General features: G+C 31.8%; 1 protein-coding gene across 1 annotated transcript in view; it reads right to left on the bottom strand.

Annotated features, from left to right (window-relative positions):
- Htr2c (5-hydroxytryptamine receptor 2C) overlaps nucleotides 1-27,550 on the bottom strand; it is a 131,602-nt gene that overhangs the window by 17,640 nt on the left and 86,412 nt on the right. The window contains exon 3 of the mRNA XM_027933170.2: nucleotides 17,572-17,772. Within this exon, the coding sequence (XP_027788971.1) occupies nucleotides 17,572-17,772 (201 nt within the window). The remainder of the gene's footprint in view (nucleotides 1-17,571; nucleotides 17,773-27,550) is intronic.

Genomic DNA, 27,550 nt, shown 5'->3' with positions numbered 1-27,550 from the left:
TACTATTTGAAAATAGCTTGTTGAAAACAAGAGAGGTTTTTTTAAGCCTCATGGTAACCAAAAAGCAAAAATCTACCATCTGCACCAAAAATAATAAGCAAAAAACAAATCATACCTCAATAGTAAATTACTGAACCATAATGGAAGACTGTAAGAGAGGGAAAGAGAAAGGAACTATAATAGAACTAGACAAGAAGTAACAAAATGGCAGTAGTAAGAAATCATCTATTGACAATTACCTTAAATATAAATGGATTAGATTCTCTAATTAAAAAGCATAGAGTGACAGAATGGATTAAAAATATCCAACTATATGCATTTTACAAGAAAATCACTTCATCTCTAAAGAATGAAAGTAAAGGAATTGAAAAAGATATATCCCCAAAAAAGATTAGTCACACTTCTATCAGATAAAATAGACTAAATAAAAAACAGTAAAAGGAGACAAGGAAGGTTATTATGTAATGATAAAGGAACAAATTCAGCAAGAGGAAATAATAATTATAACTATATACATACTCAATACCTGAACACCTAATATTTATATAAAAAATATTAATAGATCTAAAAAGAGATAGACTCCAATTAAGTAATAACAGAGGACTTTAAGGTCCCACTTTTGACAATGGACACATCATTCAGACAGAAAATAAGCAAAGAAACAGCATTTAATCTGTACCATGGACCAAATGGACCTAAAAGGCATCTACAGAATATTTCATTTAACAGTGGCAGAATGCACATTCTTCTAAATTGTATGTGGACAATTCTCTAGGATAGATCATATCATAGAAAAGAAGATAAGTCTCAATTTTTTTTTAAATTGTCATATCCATTATCCTTCCTGACAACTGCAACAAAACCAGAAATCAATAACAAAAAACATTGGAAACTATAAAACACATGGAAATTAAGTAATTTACTTCTGAACAACCAAAATAACAAAGAAGAAATTAAAGAGGAAATTAAAAATCTTTTTGAAATAAATGAAAATGGAAACACAATATACTAAAACATGGGATGCAGCAAAGGTAGTAAAAGAGGGAGATAACACAATCAGGATTTGCATTGAAATAGCTGGAAGAATCTCAAATAAACAACATTGTTGCACTTCAAGAAGTAGAAAACAAAACAAAAGTAGAAGAAAATAAATAATAAAGATTAGAAGGCTGGACATGGTGTTCCATACAATCTCAGTGACTCAAAAAGCTGAGGCATGAGGATTACAAGTTTGAGGCCAACTTAGCAACTTAGACCCTGTCTCAAAACTTTGAAAAATAGAATAAAATGGGTGGGGGTGTAGTTGCTGGTAAAGCATTTCTAGGCTCAATCCCTAGTACCAAAAATAAAAGATTGGAGTATAAATAAATAGAGACTAAAATCTATAAAAAATCAATAGAATGAAGGGCTCCTTTTTTAAAGAACCTAAATTGTGGGGCTGGGGTTGTAGCTCAGCGGTAGAGTGCTCATCTAGCATGGGCAAGGTCCTAGGTTCGATCCTTAGCACCACATAAAAATAAATAAAGATATTGTATCCAACTACAACTAAAAAATAAATATTTTTTTAAAAAGAACCCAAATTGACAGTAAAAGGAGACAAGGAAGGTTATTATTAGCTAAATAAATAATAAATTAGCTAAATTTAAAAAAAGAAAGAGAGAGAGAGAGAGAGAGAGAGAGAGAGAGAGAGAGAGAGACTGAAATAAATAAAACCAGAGGATGAAAAAGGAGATATTCCAATAGACAGCATAGAAGTCCAAAGGTTATTGGCGATTATTATTAATAATAATATTTCAACAAGTTTGATAATCTAGAGGAAATGGACAAATTCATGGACACATTTACCTTACCAAGACTGAAATATGAGGAAAAAGAAATTCTGAATGGAACAATAAGAAGTTACAAAAATGAATTATTAATAAAAGCTTCCCATTAAAGAAAAGCCTAGGACCAGATGGTTTCACTGCTGAGTTCTAACAAATGATTTTTCAAAAACTAATATTATCAGAGTGGAAGAGTAAGAGAAAGAAAGGGGAGGTACTGGGGAATGAAGTTACATTGTGTGCATGTATAAATATGTAACAAAGAGTCTCCATTATGTGTAATTATAATGTACCAAAACAAACATTTTAAAACAACTAATACTGATTCATCTCAAATTATTCTAAAAAATTAAAGATGAGAGAATTATTCCAAACTCATTCTATGAAGATAAAATTACCCTGATTCCAAAATCAGACAAGAACATATCAAAAAAAGCAAGCAAGAAAGACAAACACACACCAATAGCTTTTATAAATACAGATGCAAAAATTCTCAACAAAATGTTAGCAAATTGAATCCAAAAACATATTTAAAAGGTTATTTTTCAAAGTTTTGAGACAGGGTCTAAGTTGCTAAGTTGGCCTCAAACTTGTAATCCTCATGCCTCAGCTTTTTGAGTCACTGAGATTGTATGGAACACCATGTCCAGCCTTCTAATCTTTATTATTTATTTTCTTCTACTTTTGTTTTGTTTTCTACTTCTTGAAGTGCAACAATGTTGATGGAGATTAATCCCAGGGATGTAAGAATGGTTCAACCTGTCCAAATTAACATGAAACATCACATCAAGAGGATAAAGAGGGAAAATTATGATGATCTATATAGATGAAGAAAAGGCATTTGTTAACATTCAACATACAAACACTCAACAAATTGGGTATAGAAGGAATAAACCTAAACATAATAAAGTCCATATATAACAAGCCCACAATAAACACACTGAATAGGAAAAAGCTAAAAAACTTTCTAAGATTTGTAACAAGACAAGGGTGCCCACTTGTATTACTTTTATTCAACATACTATGGGAAGTCTTAGCCAGAACAATCTGGTAAGAGAAAGAAATAAAGTGCATCCAGATAGGAAAGGAGAAAATTAAATTGTCATTTGCAGATGATATAATCCTATATACATAAAACCACAAAGACTGCCAAAAGCTATTGAAACTTGTAAAAGAAAATTCAGTAAAGTTAAAGAATACAAAATATGAAAATCAGTAGTGTTGCTAGACCTCAACAGCAAACTACTGAAAAAGAACAAGAAAACAATTCCATTTTCAATAGCTATAAAAAAAATAAAATACCTAAGAATATATTAAACCAATGAGGTGAAATATATCCACCATGAATACTATAAAACACTGATGAAAGGAATTGAAGAAAATACACATGCACACACACAATGGAAAGATAGCCTATGTTCATGGATTGGAAGAATCAATATTGGTAAATGATCATACTACACAAAAGTGGCCTCTTAACAGAGTGAAGGGACATCCTACAGAATTAAGGAAAACATTTTCAAACTATACTTCTGACAAGAGGTTACTATCCAGAATATAAAAACAAAACAAAACCCTTAAATAATCCAGTTTAAAAGAACATGCAAGGGGCTGGACATGTGGCTCAAGTGGTAGCGTGCTTGCCTGGCATGTACGGGACACTGGGTTTGGTCCTCAGCACCACATAAAAATAAAATAAATATTGTGTCCACCTAAAACTAAAAAATAAACATTAAAAAAAAGAATGGGCAAATATATACAAATATTTCCCCAAAGAAGATATGCAAATCGCCAGCATGTATATGAAAAAAAAATGCTCAATTTCATTAATCATCAGGGAAAAACAAATGAAATCATAATGAGATAGCATGTTATTCCATTTAGAATGACTATTATCAAAAAGAAAAAAGGTAACAAGAGGCAGTGAGAAATAAGTATTTATATATGTAAACATTATATGGTATCCCATAAATATGTGCAATTTCATGTATCAATTAAAAATACAAAAATAAAAATCAAAAAATAATGTATAGGTGGCACAAAAATTATGAGACATGATACAAAAGTATGGCCCATACAATGGAAGAAAACAATCAACAGAAATTATGAGGAAACCTTAGATGATGGATTCATTAGACAAAGATTTAAAGGCATTTAAAATATAGTCAAAGAAATAAATAAAGCTTTTCTTAAGGAACCAACAGAAAATATAAAAATGATATCTCACCAAACAGAGAATATCAACAAAGACATAGAAATTATAAAGTCATATGAAGTAGAAATTCTGAATTTGAAAACACAATAAAATAAAAATAAAAAATTAACTAGAAGCTCAATAGCAAATTTGAACGTGCTATTTTACAAATATTAAAATAAATATTGTGAGCAAGGTGTGGTGGTGCATGCCTGTAATCCCAATAACTTGGGAGGCTGAGGCAGGAGGATCACAAGTTTGAGGCCAGCCTCAGCAACTTAGCTGAGACCCTAAGCAACTTAGTAAGACCCCATCTCAAAATAAAAAATGAAAAAAAAAATGGCTGGGGATATAGCACAATTTTAAAGCACCCCTGGGTTTAATCCCTAGCAGTGAAAAAACAAACAAAACAAAAAAACCAAGAATATGATATCCAGCCAAGCTCTTTTTCAAAAACGAAGAAGAAATTAGATGTTTCCACCTAAGCAAATGCTGATTTGTTGCTTTTTATACTGATAAAAGCATCATTCCATTGAGATGATATATTGAAGACAAAATTAGCAATACAAAGATAGCTCAACTGAGATAATGCATTCTAATGAACAAAAGGAATAAACAAGAGAAATCAAGAGAACTTCAGAAACCTGTGGTCAACCATCAAGTGTACCAAAATAAGCAAAATGGGTGCCCCATAAAGGAAGTCAAGACAGAAAAAGGGGTGGAGAAAATATTTGAAGAAATAATTGTAAAATAATTGCCTAATTTGAACAAAAACATTTTCCAATGAATCCAAAAACCTCAATGAACTCCAAGAAGAATAAAGTCAAAGAATATCACATGTAGAAATAGCATACTAAAACTGTCAAAATCCAAAGAAAATGAGAGAATCTCAAAAGCAGCAAGAGAGAAGCAACTTATTATCTTTACAGAATACTCCACAAAATTAACTGATTTCATAGGGGCATAAGAAGACAATAAGAGCCAGGCACAGTGGCACATGCCTGTAACCCCTACAATTCAGGAGGCTGAGGCAGGAGGATTGCAAAATAGAGGCCAGCCTCAACAACTTAGTGAGACCCTGTCTCAAAACAAAAATGGGCTGGGGTGTAGCTTAGTGGCAGAGTGCACCTCTGTTGAATCCCCAGTATTGGGCATGGCGGGAGCAGGTGGGGGGGAGGAGGCAATGAGATGGCATATCCAAAGAATTGAAATAAAAGTATTGTAAACCAATACTACTGTATTCAGCCAGGCTATTTTTCAAAAATGAAGAAGAAATAACATGTTCCTAGCTAAATGAAAGCTGAGAGAATATGTAGCTTTTTATGTTGATAAAAGTGGCAATCCATTAAGATGATATATTAATTATAGATATATGTTTACCCAATGAAAGAGACACAAAATTCATGACAAAAACTAACATAATTGAAAGAAGTAGACAATTCCACAATAATAGTGAGAGACTTTAATACCTAAGTTTAAAATAGTTTGAATCAGCAAACAGAAAATTAATAAGGAAATAGAGAATTATATACTGTAAACCAACCAGACCTAACAGATATTCATAGGATATTCCACCTAATAATAACAACAGAATACACTTTCTTTTCCAGTGAACCTGGAACATTTTCCTCCCAAAATCATATGTTAAGTCAAAAACAATTCTCAGTTGATTTAAAAGGATCAAAATTACTCAAGCTAAGTTTTCATATCACAATAGAATTAAAGTGGAAATTAGTAACAGGAAATTTGGGAAATTTGCAGTACATGAGAATGAAGCAACACAATTCTATAAAACTAATGATCCAAAGCAGATACCGAGAAATTAAAAATATTTTGAGATAAACAAAATGAAGCACAGCAGAAGAAAACTTATGAGATACAGTGAAAGCTGTGATTAGAAGATATATCCCATAACTGATGCTTACCCTAAAAAAAAATCTCAAATCAGTCCTGATCTTCCCTTTTTAAAAGCTAGAAAATGAACAGCAAACTAAACCCAAAGCAAGCAAAAGGAAGGAAATACCAAAAATGAATCAGGATGGCTTGGCGTGGTGGCACACACGTAGCTGAAGCAGGACGATCTTGAGTTCAAAGCCAGCCTCAGTAATGGTAAGGTGCTAAGCAACTCAGTGAGGCCCTGTCTCTAAATAAAATACAAAATAGGGCTGGGGATGTGGCTCAGTGGTCCAGTACCCCTGAGTTCAATCCTCAATACCTCCCCTCAAGGAAAAAAAAAAAAGAATCAGGATGAATGAATTTAGAAGAGAAAAATAATAAAGGAAATCAATACCAACACAATTCTCCCCCACCCCCAGGGAGATCTCTAGCATCAATAAATGTTTATACTGACCAGAAGAAAGCATGAACACACAAATTATTATAAACATGAATAAAGGAGGGGATATAACCAAAATAAAGTGGACCATAAGGGAATACTATGGATAACTGAACACCAAACTATTGGAAAATCTACATAAAGTGGGCACATTTTTAAAAAACACAAGGCATTGATTAAATCATTAATAAACACAAACTCTGAATAGACCTATAACAAGTAAAGAGTTTTCACTTGTCATAAAAAATACTTTCCCACAAAGAAAAAGCCCAGGCCCAAATGGCTTCTTTGGTAAGTTCCATCAAGTGTCTAAAGAAAGATGAACACCAATCATTCCAATATTTCTAAAAAATAGAAAAGGAGAGAATATTTCCCATCTCATTCTAGGAAACCAATATTATCTTGATACAAAAAAGAAAGACATGGAGTCTGGGGTTAAAGCTCAGTTGGTAGAGTGCAGGCCTCACATACACAAGGCCCTGGGTTCAATCCCCAGCACCACTAAAAAACAAAAAAAAACAAACAAACAAACCAAAGACATTACCAGGAGTGTGGGGACCAGAAAACAATAACTTTTATTAATATATATACAGAAAAATTCTCAACAAAATACTAGCTAACGAAATCCTGCAACATATAAAAATGATTATACACCATGGCCAAGTGGGATTCATCCAAGGAATGCAAGATTGTGTCAACATTGAAAATTAATCAGCACAATACAACATATTAATATGGTAAAGGATAAAATCCAATACATTTTTATAATAAAACATTGGAACATGCTAGAAGGAGTGGATTTCCCAATCTTACAAAATACATGTACAAGCCCAGCATAGTGGTGCTTGCCTATAATTTCAGCAACTCTGGGGGCTAAGGCAGGAGAATAACAAGTTCAAGGCCAGTCTAAGCAACTCAGTAAGGCCCTAAGCAATTTAGTGAGACCCTACCTCCAAATAAAATATTTTAAAAGGGCTGGAGATGTAGTTAGTGGTAAAACACCCGAGTTCAATTTGCAATACTGAAAGATCTACATCTAATAGCATACTTTGTACTTGAAAGATTTCCTTCTAAGAACAAGTCATGTTTCTTTGTTTTGACCACTTCTCTTCAATATTGGACTGCAGGTTTTATGTATGGCATTTAGTTAAGGAACAGAAACTTAGGCATCTAGATTTTAAAGGAAGAAGCAAAGCTATTTGGAGATTGCAATGACTTTGTACTAGAAAATGCATTCAACAGTTGTTAGGACACAGAATCAATGAAAAAGAATCATTTACATTTATATATGCTAGCACTGAACCACCAAAAATGAAATAAGAAATCACCTTCATTTATGAGCATCAAAAATAATAAAATACTTAAGAATAAATTTAATAAAAGAAATTCAAGACCTAAATATTGAAAACTACAATTTTTGAAAGAAATTAAAGAATATCCAAGCACATGGACAGATATCTCCTGAATTGAAATATTGATATTGTTAAGATAGAAATACTTTTGAAATTAATCTAAAGACTCAACTAATTCTTATCAAAGTCCCAGATAGCTTATTTATTTATTTTGAAATTGACAGACTGTTTATAAAATTCATATGGAACTGCAAAGAACCCAGGAAAGTCAAATCACTATTTTTATTTATTTATTTATTTTAAAATATTTTATTAGTTGTTGATGGACCTTTATTTATTTATATGTGGTGCTGAGAATCAAATCCAGTGCCTCACACATGCTAGGCAAGCGCTCTACCACTAAGCTACAATCCCAGCCCCATCAAATCAATATTTAAAAAGAACAAATTAGGAGTATTCAAGCCTCCCCATTTTAAAATGCACTCTGAAGTTGCAGTAATTAATACTGTGTAGTTCTGAAATAGAATATTATAGATCAATAGAACAGAACCAAGAGTCCAGAAATGAATTTCTTTTTGTCAACTTTTTTTTGACAAGAATGCCTATATAATTCAATGTGAAAAACTGTCTTTACCATTGCAAAGAAAGTTTCTTCCTTCTCTCATCATGTTTATAAAAAACAAAATGAAAGACTGAAATATAAAGAGCTATCATTATCAAAACTCTTAGAAGAAAACATAGCGGTAAATATTTCTGATCTTGGGCCAGATAAAACCTTCTTGGATATGTCACCAAAACCAAAGTCAACTGAGGAAACAACAGTAGATAACTTTGATTCATCAGAATGAAAATCTTTATGGTGAAAATACAACATGAAGGAAGTGAAAGGAGGGCTGGGATGTGGTTGCGGGGTAGAACATAAGTCCCTGAGTTTGAACCCTGTGGGGACAGGGCTAGTGAAAGGAAAACTAATAGAATAGCATATATCTTATGCATCTTATACCTTTCAAGCATTTTTTAAAATCTAGGACTAATAAAGATTTTTCACAATTCTACAGTTAAAAGATAAATAACCCAATTAAAATTAAGTAAAGAATCTGATGGTACATTTCTCTAAAGAAAACAAAAGCTGGCCAATATGATTATGAAAATATACTCAATATCTTTAGCAACTAGGGAAATACAAATCAATACTGCAAAATGAGATTTCACTTTACATGCAACAGGATGAAAATAATTATAAAGATGGACATGATGAGGATGTAAAAAATTGGTATCTCCCACGTGATTGATGGGAACTTAAAATGGTACAGCTGCATTAGAAAACAGGTTGGCATTCCTAAAAATGTTAAAAATATAGTTATCATATAATCTTGGAATTCTACTCATAAGAATTGCTAATATCTCAATGTCTATATGTCTACACAGAAACTTGTATATGACTATTCACAGCAGTGTTATTCACAGTAAGAAAAGTCTGAAAACAGAAGAATGCATATATTGTATTATATCCAAACAATAGTATTCCATTATTCAGAAGAGCCATAAAGACAAAGGAAATGCTGGCACTTGATAAAACATGGAAGAGTTTGAAAATATGCTACTTGAAAGAAGTGAGACATAAAAAGACTTTATAGTATATGATCTTTATAAGAAATGTTTGGAATATAGCTACTCATAGAGACAAAAAATAGGTAAGTATTTGCCTAGGGCTAGAGAGAAGATGAGTGAATAGTAATCTCTAATAGGTAAGTAGTTTCTCTTTGGGGTGATGAAATGTTGTGAGCTTGGCTAGGGGGGATGGTTATACAATTTTGTGAATTTTATACTTTAAAAGTGTGAATTTATGTGAATTAACTCAACAAGAGGAAATTAAAGGATGAAAAAAAATTTTAGTATGTTAACACTAATAAAAAAAACACCTGGAGGGGCTGGGGTTGTGGCTCAGCAGTAGAGTGCTCACCTAGCACATGCGAGGCACTGGGTTCGATCCTCAGCATCACATAAAAATAAACAAAATAAAGATATTGTGTCCAGGTGTAATTTTAAAAAATTAATAAATAAATAAATAAAATAAAGTTATTGTGTGCAACTATAACTAAAAAAAATTTTTAGATAAAAAACAGCTGGAATCGCTATAGTAATATCATAACATTTTAATTTGTTAAGAATATTTGTGAGTTCTAATTGTGTACCTATTGGTATAGATTAAAAATTCATGGAGTAAAATCTGGTTGAACTTAAAGTAGAAGTGGAAAAATCCACAGATGCAGTCAGAGAATTAAATACCTCTTAGTTAGTAATCTATGGAATTAGTAGAAAGAAATCCAATACAAAAAAGAAGGCTTCAACAACATTATAGGACAACATGCACTATTGATATATAAAGAATAATGTATCCAAATGCAATTATTTGTCAATTCTAACAAATATAATCCAATCAAAAATAGCAAAATTTATTTTTTCCCAGGGGCACATAGGACACTTAGCAATGTTAACCATACTCTTGACTTTAACAATCATCAACCATTTTCTGAATTAAAATCATACAAAAAGTTTTCTAAGGATAGTAGAATTAAGTTGAGATCACAAAGGGAACATAACATAAACATCTCTGATAAGTGGATGCTAATCCATAATGGGGGAGGACATGGGACCAGTAGAGGAACTTTGGATGGGCCAAAGGGGAGGGAGGGGAGAGGAGGGGGAACGGGGATAGGAAAGATGGTGGAATGAGACGGACATCATTACCCTAGGTACATGTATGATTGCATGAATGGTGTGACCCTAATTTGAGTACAACCAGAGAAGTGAAAAATTGTGCTTCATTTGTGTACAATGAAACAAACAGCATTCTGCTGTCATGTATAACTGATTAGAACAAATAACTAAATGAATTTTTTTAAAAAATCATAAACTGCTAGATTCTGTTTATAAGTGATTTACTTAAAATATAAGAATAGTCAGTTTAAGAATAAAAGATTGGAAGACGATATGCTACAGGAAATAGTATAACTGACAAGAAATTAGTATATCAGAAAAATTAGATCTTAGGAGAAAAAAGTATTAGGAGAGATAAAAAGAAATATTTCTTAATGATAAGAACCTCAATCCTATAGGAAGAGATAGTCATATTTATTAAAGAAACAAAATAGCATTGCCCCCAAACTTATAAAGTAAATGTTAAAAGAACTAAAAGCAGAGATAGACAAGTCACAGATGGAAATTTTAACACAACTCTTAAACTAACTTAAGAAAGGAGAGAAAATTTGCAAAATACAAATTCTGGTACCACATTCAGCAACATCAGAAAACATTAGTTTGATGCACAATGAGGAGAATTTATCCTGAGAATCTATATGCTGGGACCAAATGACAATGTCAATGAAAGTCATATAATGGAAGCATACTATAGAGATACAGATAGACAGAGATATACAGATAGATATTCTGACCACTGCAGAATTAACTACAACTTGGTAAGAAATATATCTTCAAGTTTTCCTCAAATGTGAAAAGTAAACCACTGACTTGTAAATAATCTAAGGATTAAAGAAGAAATCATGAGGCAATTAGTAGATATTCTGAACTAAAATGAAAATGTATGGTGAAGTTTGTGGGACGCAATTAAAAGCAAATTGAATGGGTTAACTTGTTGCTGAATGGGTTAACTTGTCCCTAGCAAATCTCTCTCACTTTGCTTCCCTTGTGCCTTATCCCTGAACAATTAACTGCTAGAGTCAGCTTTGTCAGGGAAAGGGCAACAAGAAAGACAGCAGTCATAAGAATCTTAATCAGTAATGTTTCTGTAGATTTACAGGAACCAGGAAGGTCCATGACCTTTAAGATAACATCAAGACATCAGAGTTGCTGGTAGCTGCAGAATTAATTGACTACCCTGGCGCCCTCCTGGCTATGGCTAAAAATATACTTCTGCAAAGTCTCTATGTAAGCTTAGCATCCGTGACCTCTGGGCAAGATGAAACTTTCAGGCAAGAGTCCTCCATTTTCCAAGCAAGAGTCCTCCATTTTCCAACTCGCTGGCTCATTACCAAAAAGTTTCTTCTCTACCACTCTATCTCATGATGGAGTCATCAGCCTTATCTGATGGCAGCATAACCTAACCTTTTTTAATTTTTTTTAAAATTCTTTAATTCGCTTCTGAACCTTTTTTTTTTTTTTTGGTTGCAGAATTTTGAGGAAAACTTATAGATTTAGATATTTGTATTAGATCATTAAGAAAGGTCCAGGGTCACCCAATCAAGTTTTTTTTTTTCTTAAAAATTTAGAGGAAAAAAAAAATCAAATTAAGCCCAAAGTAGGCTAAAAGAAGGAAATAAGAGCATACATTAATAGTATAAAAAATGGACAACGAACAAAATTGGTGATCAAAAGGTATTTCTTGGAGAAATTAAATAAAATTTATAAACTCTTAGTAAAAATAAACAGAAAAAGAGAAAAGTGAGATACCCATTCTTAGGATGAAAGAGGAAGTCACTATAGGTTATGGAGACATAAAAGGACAATTTATTATATACCACTTTATGCCAATAAATTAGAAACTTTAGATGAAATTCCTTTAAAATCACAATTTACCAAAAGTAAAAATGAAAAGAAATAGAAATGGTAATATTCCTATTCATTTTGAAGCAATTAAATAAATAAATAAGGCCTTTTACATACACATCTCTCTCACACACACACACACATACACGACCCTACAGGCTCAGATGGCTATACCATTCTATGATTATATTCATTTGTTCTTCCAAACATTTAAAGATGAAAAAAGACAAATTCTATAAAGACTTAGAAGGTAGGAGAGAGGGTGAGTTTGAAATTCATTTTATGAGAATTGCATAATCCTGAAACCAAAACTTGGCAAGAATACCACCAAAGAAAAGAAAATGACAGCAAAATCTATCATGAGAATGGAAGCAAAAATTCTAATTGAAACATCAAACAGAATTCAATGACACAGAAAAAAGAAAGCTCTCATTATCAAGTGGGATTTATTCCAGGAATGCATGATTGATTGCAACTCAAAATTTATACAATCAACCATGCTAACAGAAGAAAGAAAAAAATTCTATTATCATTCCACTAGATGGAGAAAAGACTTTTAGAAAACTAACACCTATTCATTACAAAAAGTCACAGAAAATATTGAATGAAAGGGAACTTCCTTAATCTAGTTTAAGATATTTTTAAAAATATAAAAATAATATAAAATAAATTTAAAATAAAAATGTCAGAACATCATATGAAGTGGCTGGGCATAAGAAAAGTAGTGGGAGAGATTCTGAAGTTCAGAGCCAGCTTGGGCAATTTAGCAAGATTCTGCTCAACATAAGAAATAAAAAGGGATTGGGATGTAGGTTCGTTTTGAATACCTGAGTTCAATTCTTGGTACCAAAAACAAAAACACATGGAACAAAAAGAATTGAAACTAACCCTAGAATTTTGAACGCAATGCTATAAACTTTCAGAGCAAAATATTTTATAGACACACATACATACACATGAAATTTTAGACGCTGAATTTTTTAAAATTGATAGTGGTATGGGTATATTAATTCTAAAATACACTGTGGGCTTTTGAAAATAAATAAATAAGCAAATGAATGCTTTTGCAATCAGGTTTTTCACTATGAGAAAAATGAATAAAAATAAGAAATTAGGAATTAGCAGAGGAATCCTATGTTAGTGGATTGTGATTAAAGGCATGGATAAATAGGAGCAATAATATCCCAAAAGCAACAAGCATACTTAATGTTCATTTCCCAGTTTATAAAGCAATTGCTCACTAATATGGTTCCTTGTAAAAAACAAATGGCTAATTTTAGGACTGGATAATGGGAAGTGAAAGGTGAGCCTAGCATAATTTATGTCAGAAAGTAAGAAAGCTCTCAAAAACTGATGACACATATCAAAAGGAGTTCTCATTGGAGAAATCTGGGACAATTTGAGCATAAAAATAATTAAAGGCAATAACAAATCACATATGCTACATTGAATATTAAACAATCTAGAAATCCCTACTAATATGAATAAATAAATAACAAAGAATTAGAGGGAAAATCCTTCCTTAGAGTATAATGCCAACTAATATAAGCAGAAAAAAATGATAACATTGAGAAAAATCATCATTGCACAATCACCTTCGTAATAAATAGGCCAGGTAAGAATCATCCATGGATTCTAAATCCATGTGGTCAAAGTTTGTTGAGAAATAATTTCTTAATTTACAAATATATGGAGATTTTCTAGTTATCTGCCTGCTAATCATTTCTATCTTATTTGCATTACAAAGAAAATGCACTTTATGAATCCCACCCATTCAAATTTATTGATGATTGATTTATGACCAAATATGTGGCCAATTTTTTTATAAGTCTTTTGTATGCAAATGGCAGGAATATGCATTTTTCACTTCTAGGTTCACATTTGCTCACTGTCCTCATATAATCACTGGGAGAGTTTTATTAACATCTTATACCATGAGTGTAGATTTGTCTGTCTGTCCTTGTGATTCTGTCTTGTTTCCTTTCTAAATGTTAAGACCATATTACTATGTACTTATGAATTCATTATATTTTCCAGGTGAATTTAAGTCTTTCATCATTACAAAGTGACCTTCCTTCTACAGAATAATTCTTTTGTCAAAAAGTCTATTCTGAAAATATTAATATAGCTATGCCATTATTTCCATTGGGTGAAAGACCTTTGGCCTCTCACTTTCCTTAAGCTTTCATTTACCTTATGCTTTAAATATGTTGGTTGCTTTTTGCAAATTCTGACCAGTCTTAGAATATTTAGTTAATTTATAATTAATATAATTAGGGATGCATTTGGTTTTAATTCTGCCATTGAATATGTGTTTTCTATTTTCCAACCATCTCTGTTTCTTTTTTTAACTTTAATGCTTCCTTTTGGATTTATTATAACTTTAAATTTGGAAGTTAAATGTTTTTTTCTACTCTATTAGAAGTTGCCCTTTAATGTGCAAGTTATACTTTATTCATTAAAGTTTAATATTAAATATCACCTTTTCTCTTTCTCCTGGACAATGAAAGAAGCTTATTTTCAATGCTCTTTACTTATAGGCTATTATTTTATGCATTTAGGTCAATAAATACTTTGAGACCCAGAAGACATTATTGTTATTGTGCTCTACAGTCAATACTTATTTATATTTAAGAACACATTTACCATTTTCACTGCTCTTAATTGCTTCCTGTATATCTAACCTTCCGTCTGTGACCATTTTCCTCTGCTCTAAGCACACCCATTAGTATTTCCTTAAGTAGGAGTCTGCTATTGGCATGTTCTGTCAGTTTTTGCTTGTCTTATACTGTCTTCACTTCACTTTAATTTTTGAGGTTTAATTCTGATGAGAATGTGACTCTGGCTTAATATTCTTTTTTTTTTTTCTGTGTATTGACAGTATAATCCCAACATCTGGCTTTTATTGTTGCTATTGAGAAAACATTTGTCCATTTTATGATTGCTCTACTGAAGTTATCTATACTGAAGTTATCTATTTTTTTTCTCTAAGGTTGATATTAAATTTTTTCTCTTTTTCATCAATATTACTCTGATGGTTCCAGATGTTGATTGCCTTTTATTCATTCTGTTTGAGACTTGGTGAGCTTTTAAATATGAGAATCAATGTCTTTCATCAATTCTAAAAACCATTAGCTCTTCTAATATTGGTTTTCTGCCTTTCTTCTCTCTCCTTGTGCAACTCTTCTTGTTCTATACTGTATGTCTACTATCCTCTTGTACTCTAATCTCTGTTTTCTATCCTTGTAATTTTCCATGCTTCATTCATCAGAGTTTCTTCTTTCAAATCTCTAATAGTTCTCTCTATAGCCATGTCTAATCTGGCACTGAATTCTTAGGTTTTCATATTATACTTAAGCTCCAAATTTTCTGGTTGTTTCTCAGATCTTAATGTTACCCTTAACAGTTTCTTGCTGAAAGATTTAAGTTTAGCTTATAATTGCCATGTTCACCTTACAAATGGTTGTTTAAAGTCTATGTCTGATAACTCGACCATCTTAAATAGCTTTAAGTTCATTTCTTTTATATTTCATTGTCCCATGTCTGGTTCAAGTATCGTTTTTCTTTTATATCTGCTTATCACTGTGTTTCAGTGACTATATTTGAAAATTATTAAAAGAAGTAATTGGAGCTTAAGATTTTTTTTGTTGCTTATGCCAAATAAGTTGTAAACATGAATAATATGAAAACATGTTAATCCAATTTCAAGGCTCAAGATTTTTCTTGGCTACCTATATGACTTGAACCAGAGTTGAATTTCATGTCATAGATGTTTAATCTTCTTCCTTCTTTATTCCTAGACTACAGGTCTTTGGGATCCCAAAATTAAATTCAGATTGGCTGACCCTTGCCAAACTCTGTAATCTTACTTTGGTCCAACTTTGTGGATCAAAGATGAGGCAATGAAATGTTTCCCAATCTGTTGGTCATATCTTTAGATTGGCAATTACATCTTTGGCAAAAGTGAACCAAATGTCATAATTTTTCCCGGACTTCTGTCTTTCTCTAAATTTTGGCCACATAAACACACACTATTTTATTAGATTATCTGAGATGTTAGTATTTTATTCATATTTTTAGTTTTCTTTAGCCCAAGAGTCATTGCAAATTACCCAGACTGTCATTTCTAGAAACCGATGACCCTAGTATTCTAATTTCACTTACGTATATACTTTTTTTGTAAGTACCATAAGAACTGGATTCTTTTTAGATGAGCACCTTGGGGTAGAGACATTAAAATCTGTGAACTCTTAAAATTTTAAGTCAAATTATATATATAGAATCCATTTATATTTGTGAAAAATTTCATGGCTTCTTATCCAAAGGTGTTTGTATTGTATATACTGATAGAACAATCTACAAAGAACGATGTTAAAACTTAAAATAAATAACTTAACCAAATTAAATTCATCAATAAACCCAGAGACAAATTTCTAGAAGATATCAGTGAAGATTGTGCAGAGGTTTTGATCTTGTTGGCAAATTTACCTAAATCTTTTACAGAAACATAGGTTTGAAGAAAAATTATTTTTCTTCAAAAGAAGAAAAAGCTCAACTGGAAGGAGATAAAAGAGGGCTGTAAAAGCCCTAAATCCAATGAGTTAACCTGCTTTACTTTAATAGTAGCATTAGTATAGTATTTATGAATATCTTAAATATTAGCAATAACATGACCATTTCTGTCTCTTTAAATTTCTCCACATCCCAATAAAATTTTTCCCCAAATCCTTAAAAAAATCAATAGTTTCTCCTCTCTCTGTATAACCAGAATTCAAGAAGACAATTAAAGCTGAGGAGAAATAGTATATTTTGTGTTTAACAAATTTAGCAAACATTGAGACCTGTTTTCTTCATAAAGATCCAGATCATATTATTAATTTTCCACTGAAAAGGATGTGGAATTAGAATTAAAACATTAAGGCTAATATTCTGGGACAAATGTATCTTTTCCAAGATTTAGATTTTTTTAATCTTTGTAATGGTCAACGCATTTTAAATATGCACAAGGCTTTGTATCTGTGTTGCAGAATTCGTTGGCATACTAAAGTAAGAACTAACTTAGCACTATAAATGAAAACTTTACACCTATATGTTCATATTTGTCATATCCTGTATGTTCATATTTGTCATATTTGTTTCATTATTGTTAACCTAAATATCAGATAAATAGGTTAAGAATAATTCCTAACAATCCCAGCCATATACAACGTTACCAGTCGACGTCTGTACGTTGTTCACAGTACATAATCCGAAGGTATTGAGCATAGCCGTTGCAATTCTAATGGCCAGGAGTATATTTACCTATTGAAATTGCCCAAACAATAGCAATCTTCATGATGGCCTTAGTCCGCGAATTGAAACGGCTATGCTCAATAGGATTACGTATTGCTACATACCGATCCAGCGATATAGCGCAGAGGTGCATGATGGACGCAGTAGAAAATAAAACATCTAAAGAAATCCAGACGGGGCACAAATACCTAGGTAGTGGCCAGACATAATCTGAAAGAGAACAGAGAGAAGACAAAAATATGTTATTCAAATCGACTAAATCCACTTTTCAATTTTAGCGCTCTAATTTTTTATTCTTAATCTAAGCTTTTTAAAGAAAGTGAAATTTCAGAAGCATTAATTTCCATAATGATGATGATGATGATGCTATCAGTGTTGCATAAATTTTTATTGCTGTAAACTTTATACAACATAAAACTGCCAGACACTGTGGAGCTTGCCTATAATGGGGAGGTTGGAGGTAGGAGGTTCGTGGAGGCCAGCCTCAGTAACTTAGATAGATCCTGTCTCTTTCAAAATATAAAAAAATTAAAAGGGGTTGGAATGTAGATCAGTGGTAAAAGGCTCCGTGGCTTATTGCCCAGCCCAAATGAATCACTTAAAGTGTACAAACCAATGGCATTTAGTACATTCATAATATTGTACAACCATCACCTCTCTCTAGTTCTCAAAAATTTAATTATTCAAAAAGGAAATCACTTCCCATTAACCAGTCAGCCCCTCTCTCATTACTTCCCTCCTCCAGCCCTGGGAAATCTCTATAATCTTTTTTTCTGTTTTTATAAACTTACTTAATCTAGATATCTCATATAATTGGAATTTGTAACCTTTTGTGTCTGGTTTCTTTCACTTAGCATAATGATTTGGAGGTTTATCCATTTTGTAGCATGCATCAGTACTTCATTTTTTTTATGGATTGTTTACTGCCTTGTATATAATTAGATTTGATTTTCGTGTATTAATAGTGTCTCTTGTGACTTTGCTGAATTGATCTCATATATAGATCATATATATATATATATATATATATATATATATATATATATATATATATATATGGTGGGTGGGTTTGTTTTTGTTTTTGTTTTTAATTTTCCTATATAAGATCATGTTATCTGAAAATATAGATAATTTATTTCTTCTTTTTCAATTTTCCTCTTTTATTTCCTTTTCTTGCCTAATCTCTCTAGATACAGTTTCCAATACAACACTGAATAGAAATAATGAAAGTGGGTATCTTCTCTTTATTCCCGGTCTTAGAGGGAATTCTTTCAGCTTTTTTTAAACTACTGATTATGAAATTATGATATTAGCTGGGGATTTTCATTAATCCCTTTTATCATGTTGAGGAAGTTTTCTCCTATTTCTAGTTTGTTAAGTGTTTTTGTTTTCCATCATAAAAGAGTGATGGATTTTGTCAAATACATTTTTCTGCAGGAATGGAGATGACCTTATGGCTTGTTTACTTCCCTCTGCTCTTACATTCCCACTTGGTCATAGTGCATAATATCATGCTGAATTGAGTTCATTTATATTTTGTTCAGAATTTTTGCATCTATATTCATAAACGATCTTGGTCTATGGTTTTCTTGTGCTGTCTTTATCTGGCCTGAGTATTAAGATAAAGTTGGTCTCATAAAATGTAGTTTGAGAAGGACTGGTGTTAATTTTTTAAATGTTTGGTAAAATTCATCAACGAAGTCATCTTGTCTTTTCCTTGTTGGGAGGTTTTGGTAACTGATTCAAGTCTTTACTTGTTATAATTATCTTTAGACTATTTCTTCTGGGTTTCTACTTTATTGGAGCACAATTGTTCATTATATTTTTTCCTAATCTATTTAATTTCTGGAAGGTCAGTAGAAATGCTCTTATTGTCATTTCTTATTTTCATAATTTGTGTGATCACTTTTGTTTCTTAGTCATTCTGGCTAAAAGGTTTGTCAACTTTTTTGATCTTTTCAAAGAATCTCAACTTCTGATATTCTTAAGATTCTTTATTTTTCCCATACTCTATTTTATTTGTCTTTATCATTTTTTTTCTAGTTGAATGAAGCTTATTCTTTTATTCTAGTTCTTTTTCTATTTTATATCTTAAGGATATAAATTTATGTTATATCCTTCTTTAGGATCTTTCTTTTACTGATTTTTTTAACCAATCCTTTTCTTTATTTTTGTGGTGCTGGGAATGGAACCAAGGCCTCACATATGCTAAGAACATGATCTATAATTGGGCTGTACTCTCAGCCCTTTTCTTCTTTATAAATGTAGCCATTTATAGTATAAATTTCCCTCTAAACACTGTTTTTGCTGCATACCATAATTTTTGGTAAGTTTTTATTTCACTCTTTTTCAAAATATTTTAAAATTTTATTTTGTGATTTCTTTTTTCACTCATTGGCCATTTAATAGTGAGTATGCTGTTTAATATCTGTATATGTTCAAATTTGTCAATTTTCTTTCTAATTGCTGATTTCTAGTTTTACTCCATTGTGGAGAATATACTTTGAATAATAATATTTTAATTAATTTATATTTGTTTAGTGGCCAAACATATGGTCTATCTCAGAGAACATTCTATATGTTATTAGATGGATTATTCTCTATGTCTATTAGAATTAGCTGCTTTACAGTTGTGTGTGTGTGTGTGTGTTTTCAGTAGTGAGGATTGAACCCATACATACATGGTAAGCAAGCATTCTACCACTGAGCCACATTCCCAGCCCTTTATAGAGTTTTCTAATTCCTCTATCTCTTTATTTATCTGTGTAGTTGGTCTATACATTGTTTAAAATAGGGTATGATGTCTCCAGGTATTATTGTAGGTATGTTTTCTTTTTCTTGTTTCAATTCTTTTACTTTTTGCTTCCTGTGTTTGTTGGGCTCTGTTGTTAGGTGCATATATGTTTATAGGTTTTGTATCTTCTTGGTGACTTTACCTTTTTATGAACTTATGATGTCCTTTGTCTTTCATATAAGTTCTATTTTTTTGACATTAACTTAACTCTCCTTTGGTTACTATTTACATGGAACATTCCTTCACTGTCAATATCCAGGTGTCCTGAGATATTGAGTTTCTTGTTGGAAGTATATAGTTGGATAATATATTTTTGCTCACTCTGTTAGTCTCTGCCTTTTAATTTTAGTTTAATACATTTCACATTTAAACTAATTACAGTTAGGAAAAGATTTACTTCCATCATTTTCTATATAATATATACCATCATTTCCTTCAGTAATGCCTTCATTTGTGATTAACTGACCTTTTTATAAGAAACTACTCGATTCACTTCTTATTTTTTTTCCCTGTATAATGTTTTAGTTTTTTCCTTAGTAGCTAGCCTGGGGATTACAATTAATATCTTTTTCTTATAAGAATCAAGTTTTAATTATGCATATTTTGAATACTGTACAAAAATTTTGTGGTCCCTCTATCTCTACCCATTCCTGGATACTCTGTCACCTTTCAGTGTTGATATTTCCTCAAATTATTTTCTCAGGTTCTTTAGACCACAAAAACTGAAGATTATTTATTGTAGTTTTATCCACCTATCATTGCACACTATATCTTCAACTTAGATTATACATCATGGAAGCTGGAAACTCAATCAGTGTTATGACTTTCTTCAAAGTGTTTAGACCCTCCAGAATTCTGTATTGGGTTATTCTCCAGTAAATCAGATAATTTGTTTTTGTGTTTTATTTATTTATCTGCTGAAAGGTTGATTCAAGAGCAGCTTACTTGACCATAACTACCAATCAGTAGGATTTAACCAGTACAATAAAGAAAAGCTATCACCAGAAATTCTTTGGACCAAATGTCTTTGTGGATGCTCATTATTGTTAATAATTTTTTGTACCTTCCTCAGATTGTATCTATCATGAAAGTTGATTGTGTTGAAGATTTTGATACTCTACTCAACATGTTTCACCTGCAAAAATTGTTTTTCCAATTGTGCTTTAAATGCACAAGTATGTCTTCACTATTACTATGTGGGAGAATTCTATTGCCATAATCACTAGAATATAAGTTCCATTGGGTGAACAATCACTTCCTGTTTTATTTTTCTACTATTCAATCCATACTGCTTGGAATGATGGGTAAATTTATGTGATTCATGCATATTTCACATAAGGAATGTATGGAAAGTTTGGAAGGAGTTACATAACAAAGAGACTATTGCACATTTTCCATGGGGCAAGTAAATTCATAGTTAGATGAAATAAAATCTGATTTTCAGAGGAAACAATTGCACACAGTATTTCATATTTTATATGTTCATTCACTCATTTACTCAAGGAGTACATGATTTTTAATAACTCCAGAATCACAGACATATCCAACAATATTGAAAAAAGTAGTAAAGATGGAGTAAATGACACTCTCATCTTTCATTTCTTTTGTTTAAAAGAAATATAAAAGATTTTATTCCTATGAAGCAATGGAGACAATCTTTGCCTTGGAGAAAAGAATAGTCCAGTATTCTGACAATATAATTAAAAGGTATAGTAATTTGGGGAGAATTGTGAAGTAATACCACAATAATCACATTTCCAATTTCTAGAACTTGGAAATTAGAAATTATAATTAATTTGTTTAAGTTAACATACATGAAAAAATGAGTAACCATAATAACATTTAAAAGTTTCCCAGAGCATTTCATAAAACAATATAGTGTAAATAGCAAAACTCCAAAAACACTTAAAAAACATTAGAGACAAATAGCATTCAATGATATAGATTCAAAATCCCAAATAAAATATTAACAGAGTCCAGTAAAAATATCAAAGGAATAATACATCGTGAAAAAACAAGAGTTATTTCAGGAATTCAAGGGTGATTTAATACCATGAAATTTACTAATAAAATTCTTTGTTAACAATTGTGAAGAAATTTTATGATTTTTAATAGGTAATGAAGATAATTTGATTAAATGGAGAAACTACTTCTAATTAAAATTTCAATTATATAGGGATAAAAGGGGCCTTCTTATAAATATGATAAAGGTAATTTACCAAAAACCAACAATAAACATTAAAAATAGTAATGCCATCAATACATATCAATAACATTAAATTTGGGAAATGGACAGGATGCCAACTTATCCTATTACTCATTATTTTATTAATTTTCACCAAGATAATATTGTGAATAATTTGTATCTTATTTTCTTATGCTTTAGAAAGCAAGGGATCAAATTATCTGTTGTCTATTTTTGGGTGACCATAGGCCTAGCAAATCTGACACTTTTCTAAAAACAGTACTGGATTTAGTACATGAAAATTACATGATACAAGATAAATATAAAATAATCTAGAGGTTGAAATAGTCTAAGAACAAGGCTGGAAATGGAATAAAGACAAAATAGTCCATTAGCAACAGTGAGAGAATTCATAAAATATCTTACTAAAACTTTAGCAAGATAGACTCAAGACCTATATTAGGAAATAACCATGAAAACTTATGGAAAAATATGAATTTACATCTAAACAAATGGAAGGTCATACTATATATATTTTTGGGGGGGATGGGAAAACACAGATCTATTTACTTATGGTACCAAATGTGCATAAAAAATCAATCATATACAGATTTTGGGGGTAAATATAGGGATTATTACTATTTCCCAGCAGCATTCATGAGGCAAGATTAACCTTGAAAAGAAAGCTTAAAAGTGTGTCATTTTATTCTGTGAATAAGTAAATATATACATTTTTCTTTTTTCTTACTATTTTCTATTTATTCATTTTTACTGATCGCATATTTATTGACTTTACCCAAGCCTGCAATTCAATATTCATATGCTTTTTTCATGTTAAAAATTATGTTATAACTGTATTGATATAGAGTTGAGTTGATTAGTGTGCTATATTAAAATACTTTCTTCAAAAAAATTAAGATTTTTTTGTGAACCCCTCTAGTTTGGTAGGCTGTAGGGCCACTATACCTACTGTGGGTTTTTTCTTTATAGTTATACATGATAGTGGAATGTATTTTGACATATACGTTCATGGAGTATAACTACCCATTCTTGTGGGTGTACATGATGTATGTACATTTTTTTTCTATAATTCAATGTGATTTGTGATAAAATCAATTTTAGAAAACTAAATTAAGTCTCCTTAATTCTTAATCTCCCAAAGAAAACTGACCAAATGTTTATAACATATATTATACTTAGTAGTTAAAAGTCTAAGTCTTTCCTTTGAGTTTTGAAAGAGACAAGAATGTCCACTATAACAACATCCATTCTGCCCTGTACCAGAGTTACTCATTAGCATGCTATGGTAAGTAAAAGAAATAAAAATATTGAGGATTTAAGTAGAAAAATGAAAACATGACTGTGTACTTAGAAAAATGAAACAACTTTACAGATACATTTTGAGAATTAATAAGTAAATTTAGAAAGATTGTTAGATAAAAAGCCAACATGTAAAAAAAATCAATTTTATTTTCATAACACAGAAACAAAAGTGATAAAATGAATTTTTGAATTTTTAACAAAGTTGCCCATTAATAGTCTTCCATTTCTGGAGGGAGCACATTCAACCTGATCTCTCCTACAGAATACAACTAAAACCTGTTGGCAAAATCAAAGAAGGATCACTAAGAGTGATTTTCCTGTTTCCTCTCCCTAAATTATTTTCTGGCTTAGATTTTAATGCAGCCAAAATCATTAGAACTGTGTAGTGGATGTGAAGAAAGAAACCTCCAAGAAACATAGTTTCCCCAATGGACAGAAAAGACAATCAACTATAAAGTAAAGAGGTAATTTAGAGGACAGAGAACACAGGCATAAGACAGAGAAATTATTTTCTTTGCTCTTCTTTTTCTCTCCTGCCATGAAAGCATGCATCAATCACTAAGATGTCCACCAATAGTGGCAACACCAGGAGGAGTTGTGCAGGTAATTAAACCTTTGAGAGAAAAAATCTCTCAGTTTGACCATGTGAACTAGAAAAAAAAGACCACCAAGGTCTGAAGAGTGTGAAGGGAATGCCCAATTATTTTTTCTCTTTCATTTCCCTACATTTGTCCCTGAAGCAGACTCCAAAACAATAAATGCACAATATGAAGAATCTAAAAATCTGACTTTCTCACCAGAGTTCCAGGAAATGTCCACTGTAGTGAAAATCAAGGAGATGAAGAGGCTTGAGAATAGGTCACCTAAATCCTAGGCTCATCTATCAGCTACACATTTGTAAAAATGACCCAAAGCCATGTAACAAAAGACTGAAAATTGGACTATGATATACAGTACTGTCCAGGTCCCATATGGGACCCCTGAATAACACCCATGGGACAGATCCAAGGAGCATTCCAAATGCTTTGAAAATCGAACTGACATTGGAAACAAGGCCCACAGAAAAAAGAGTTGAGACTTGGGTTCTAAATCTGATGAGGCTGATGACCTATTTTAATTCTAAAAACCAATATTCTCAAGAGAATATTTAAAAGACTCAGGGTCAGGAGAGCAAAGATGATGTAGCAGGGAACTGTGGGGATGTCTATTGAAAGAAACACCAAAGAAGAGATAAAAACTGTCAAAATCAACCTTACTAGAACTCTAACAGTCAAAGGTTTACAGCAACCAAGCAAACATTTATAAGGGGAAAGCTAAATGAAACATCATGGGGGGCGGTGGTCTTGAAGTACTTTATCTTACGGTAATCCACTCAATTCCTTACTGGGGGGACAGTTTTGAGATGGCAGTCCACATTCCTAATGTGGATACCTTGGTTCTAGAGGGAACACAATGCACATTCACCCCAGGGATACATCTGTTTTGATTTGACTGTGGTTTCCCTGAAGGACTGCTACAAAAGACTTCCCTTTAACTCAGAACACCCCTCCCCACCCCACCTACACAATAAATACTGAAAGACAAATGAACAAACTGAGACAAAAAAAAAAAAAAAAAGAAAAGAAAATTTATGTGTGTGTGTGTGTGTGTATTTGGGAGCAAAAAATAGATGAATGAAAATGCTGAAAGCCTGGTAAGAAATTCAAAGAGTGACATTTTGAGGGTATGAGATATTTGAAAAGTTCCTTAATATTCCAGGGACTCTTGAAAGGCAGGGGCATGTTCAGGACAGAATATATTCTTGCCAAAGAACTGAAAAGATGCTGAGATTCACCTAGGGCTGATATCTAACTTGAGTGTATGAAAGATATGTAGACAAAGAGTTTTAAAAAGCCTAAGTGTAAGGATTAACTTAGAGAAAATCTGAAAAGACCTGGTACTATGAATATCCCCCCGCCAAATAATATGTTGAAATCTAATCACCAAAGTGATGGTGTTAGGAGGCTTGGCCTTTGGGAAGAAATTAGGTTACTAGGATGGAGTCTCTCTGAATGGGATTAGTGGCCTCATAAAAGAGGCTTGAAAAAGACCCATTCCTCCTTCCATCATGAGAACAAGTGAGAAATCACCATCTATGAACCATAAATGGATCTTCACCAGATGCCAAATCTGATGAGGTTTCCAAGCTTCCAGAATTGTGAGAAATAAGTTTCTGTTATTCATAAGTCAAAAGCAGCGTACAGATTCAACACCATCCTTACCAAAATCCCAATGGCATTTTTTATGGAAATAGAAAAAAAATCATCCTAAATTTCATATGCAATCTCAAATGACTTCTAATAGAATAAAATTGAAAGACCAATACTTCATGATTTTAAAACATATTATAAAACTACAGTAATCATAACACTATGGTGTTAGCATAAAAAGAAACAAACAGCCTAATGGAATGGAATAGAGGACCATGTTTTCTGTTTTTTAATATTTATTTATTTTAGTTGGAAACAATATCTTCATTTTATTTTTATGTGGTGCTGAGGATCGAACCCAGTTCCTCACACAAGCTACCACTGAACCACGACAACAGCCCAGACCATGTTTTCTTAAATAGAAAACATAGGTTAAAAGTTTCATTACATTTGGCTTGTCAATGATTTCTTGGAATGACATCAAAATCATAGGCAACAAAAACAAAAATAGATAAAAACAACTACATTAAACTATAAACTTTTTGCATCAAAAGACACAATTAACAGAGTGAAAAGTCAATCTGTAAAATTGGAGAAATTTTTATAAGTCATATCTAAGGGGTTAGTATCCAGAATAGATGAAGAATTTCTACAACTCAACAACAAATAATTTAAAAACCTGATTGAAAAACAGGCAAAAGATTTGAATAGATATCTCTCTAAAAATGATATACAAGTGGACAACAAGCTCTGATGACTACTAATTGTCAAGAAAATGCAAATTAAAGCCATTGAGATATTGCTTCATGCTAATTATGATGACTATTACAAAAATTCTTAAAAATTACCAATGGCTGTAAAAACTGGGACACTTGCCCTGTGTTGGTGGGATTGTAAAATGGTGCAACTACTATGGAAAAGAGTATGGAGGATCCTAAAATTTAAAATAGAACTATCACATAATCCAGTAATCCCATTTCTGGATATACATTCAAAAGAATTGAAAGCAGGCTCTCATAGGTATTTGTTCAATATATTGATAGCTGTAGTAGTCACAATAGTCAAGAGGTAGAAGCAATCCAAATGTTCATTAATGGATGAACAGATAAACAAAACGTGGTATATATGCACAATGGAATATTACTGAGATTTAAAAAGTAATGAAATATTGATAAATGCTGCATCATGAACAAACCTTTAAGACATGGATGCTTTCATAAATTAGTCAGACAAAAGAAAATAAAAACATGCAGAGTAACTAAGTTCTTAGATACTGATAAGAGAATAGTGTTTTCTAAGGGCTGGGGAATGAGATAATATAGAACAACTACTTAATGGATATGGAATTTGTGGGGGAGTGATAAAAATTTCTTGGAACATGTGGCTCAATAACAGAGTGCTTGCACAGCATGTACAAGGCCCAAGGCTTGATCCCTAGCACACGTGCACACACACGTAAGCACACGCATACACACACACACAACAACATCAGCAACA

This window comes from Marmota flaviventris, chromosome X (assembly GCF_047511675.1).
Source record: "Marmota flaviventris isolate mMarFla1 chromosome X, mMarFla1.hap1, whole genome shotgun sequence".
Taxonomy (NCBI): Eukaryota; Metazoa; Chordata; class Mammalia; order Rodentia; family Sciuridae; genus Marmota; species Marmota flaviventris.
This window is presented reverse-complemented; position numbering and strand designations above follow the sequence as displayed.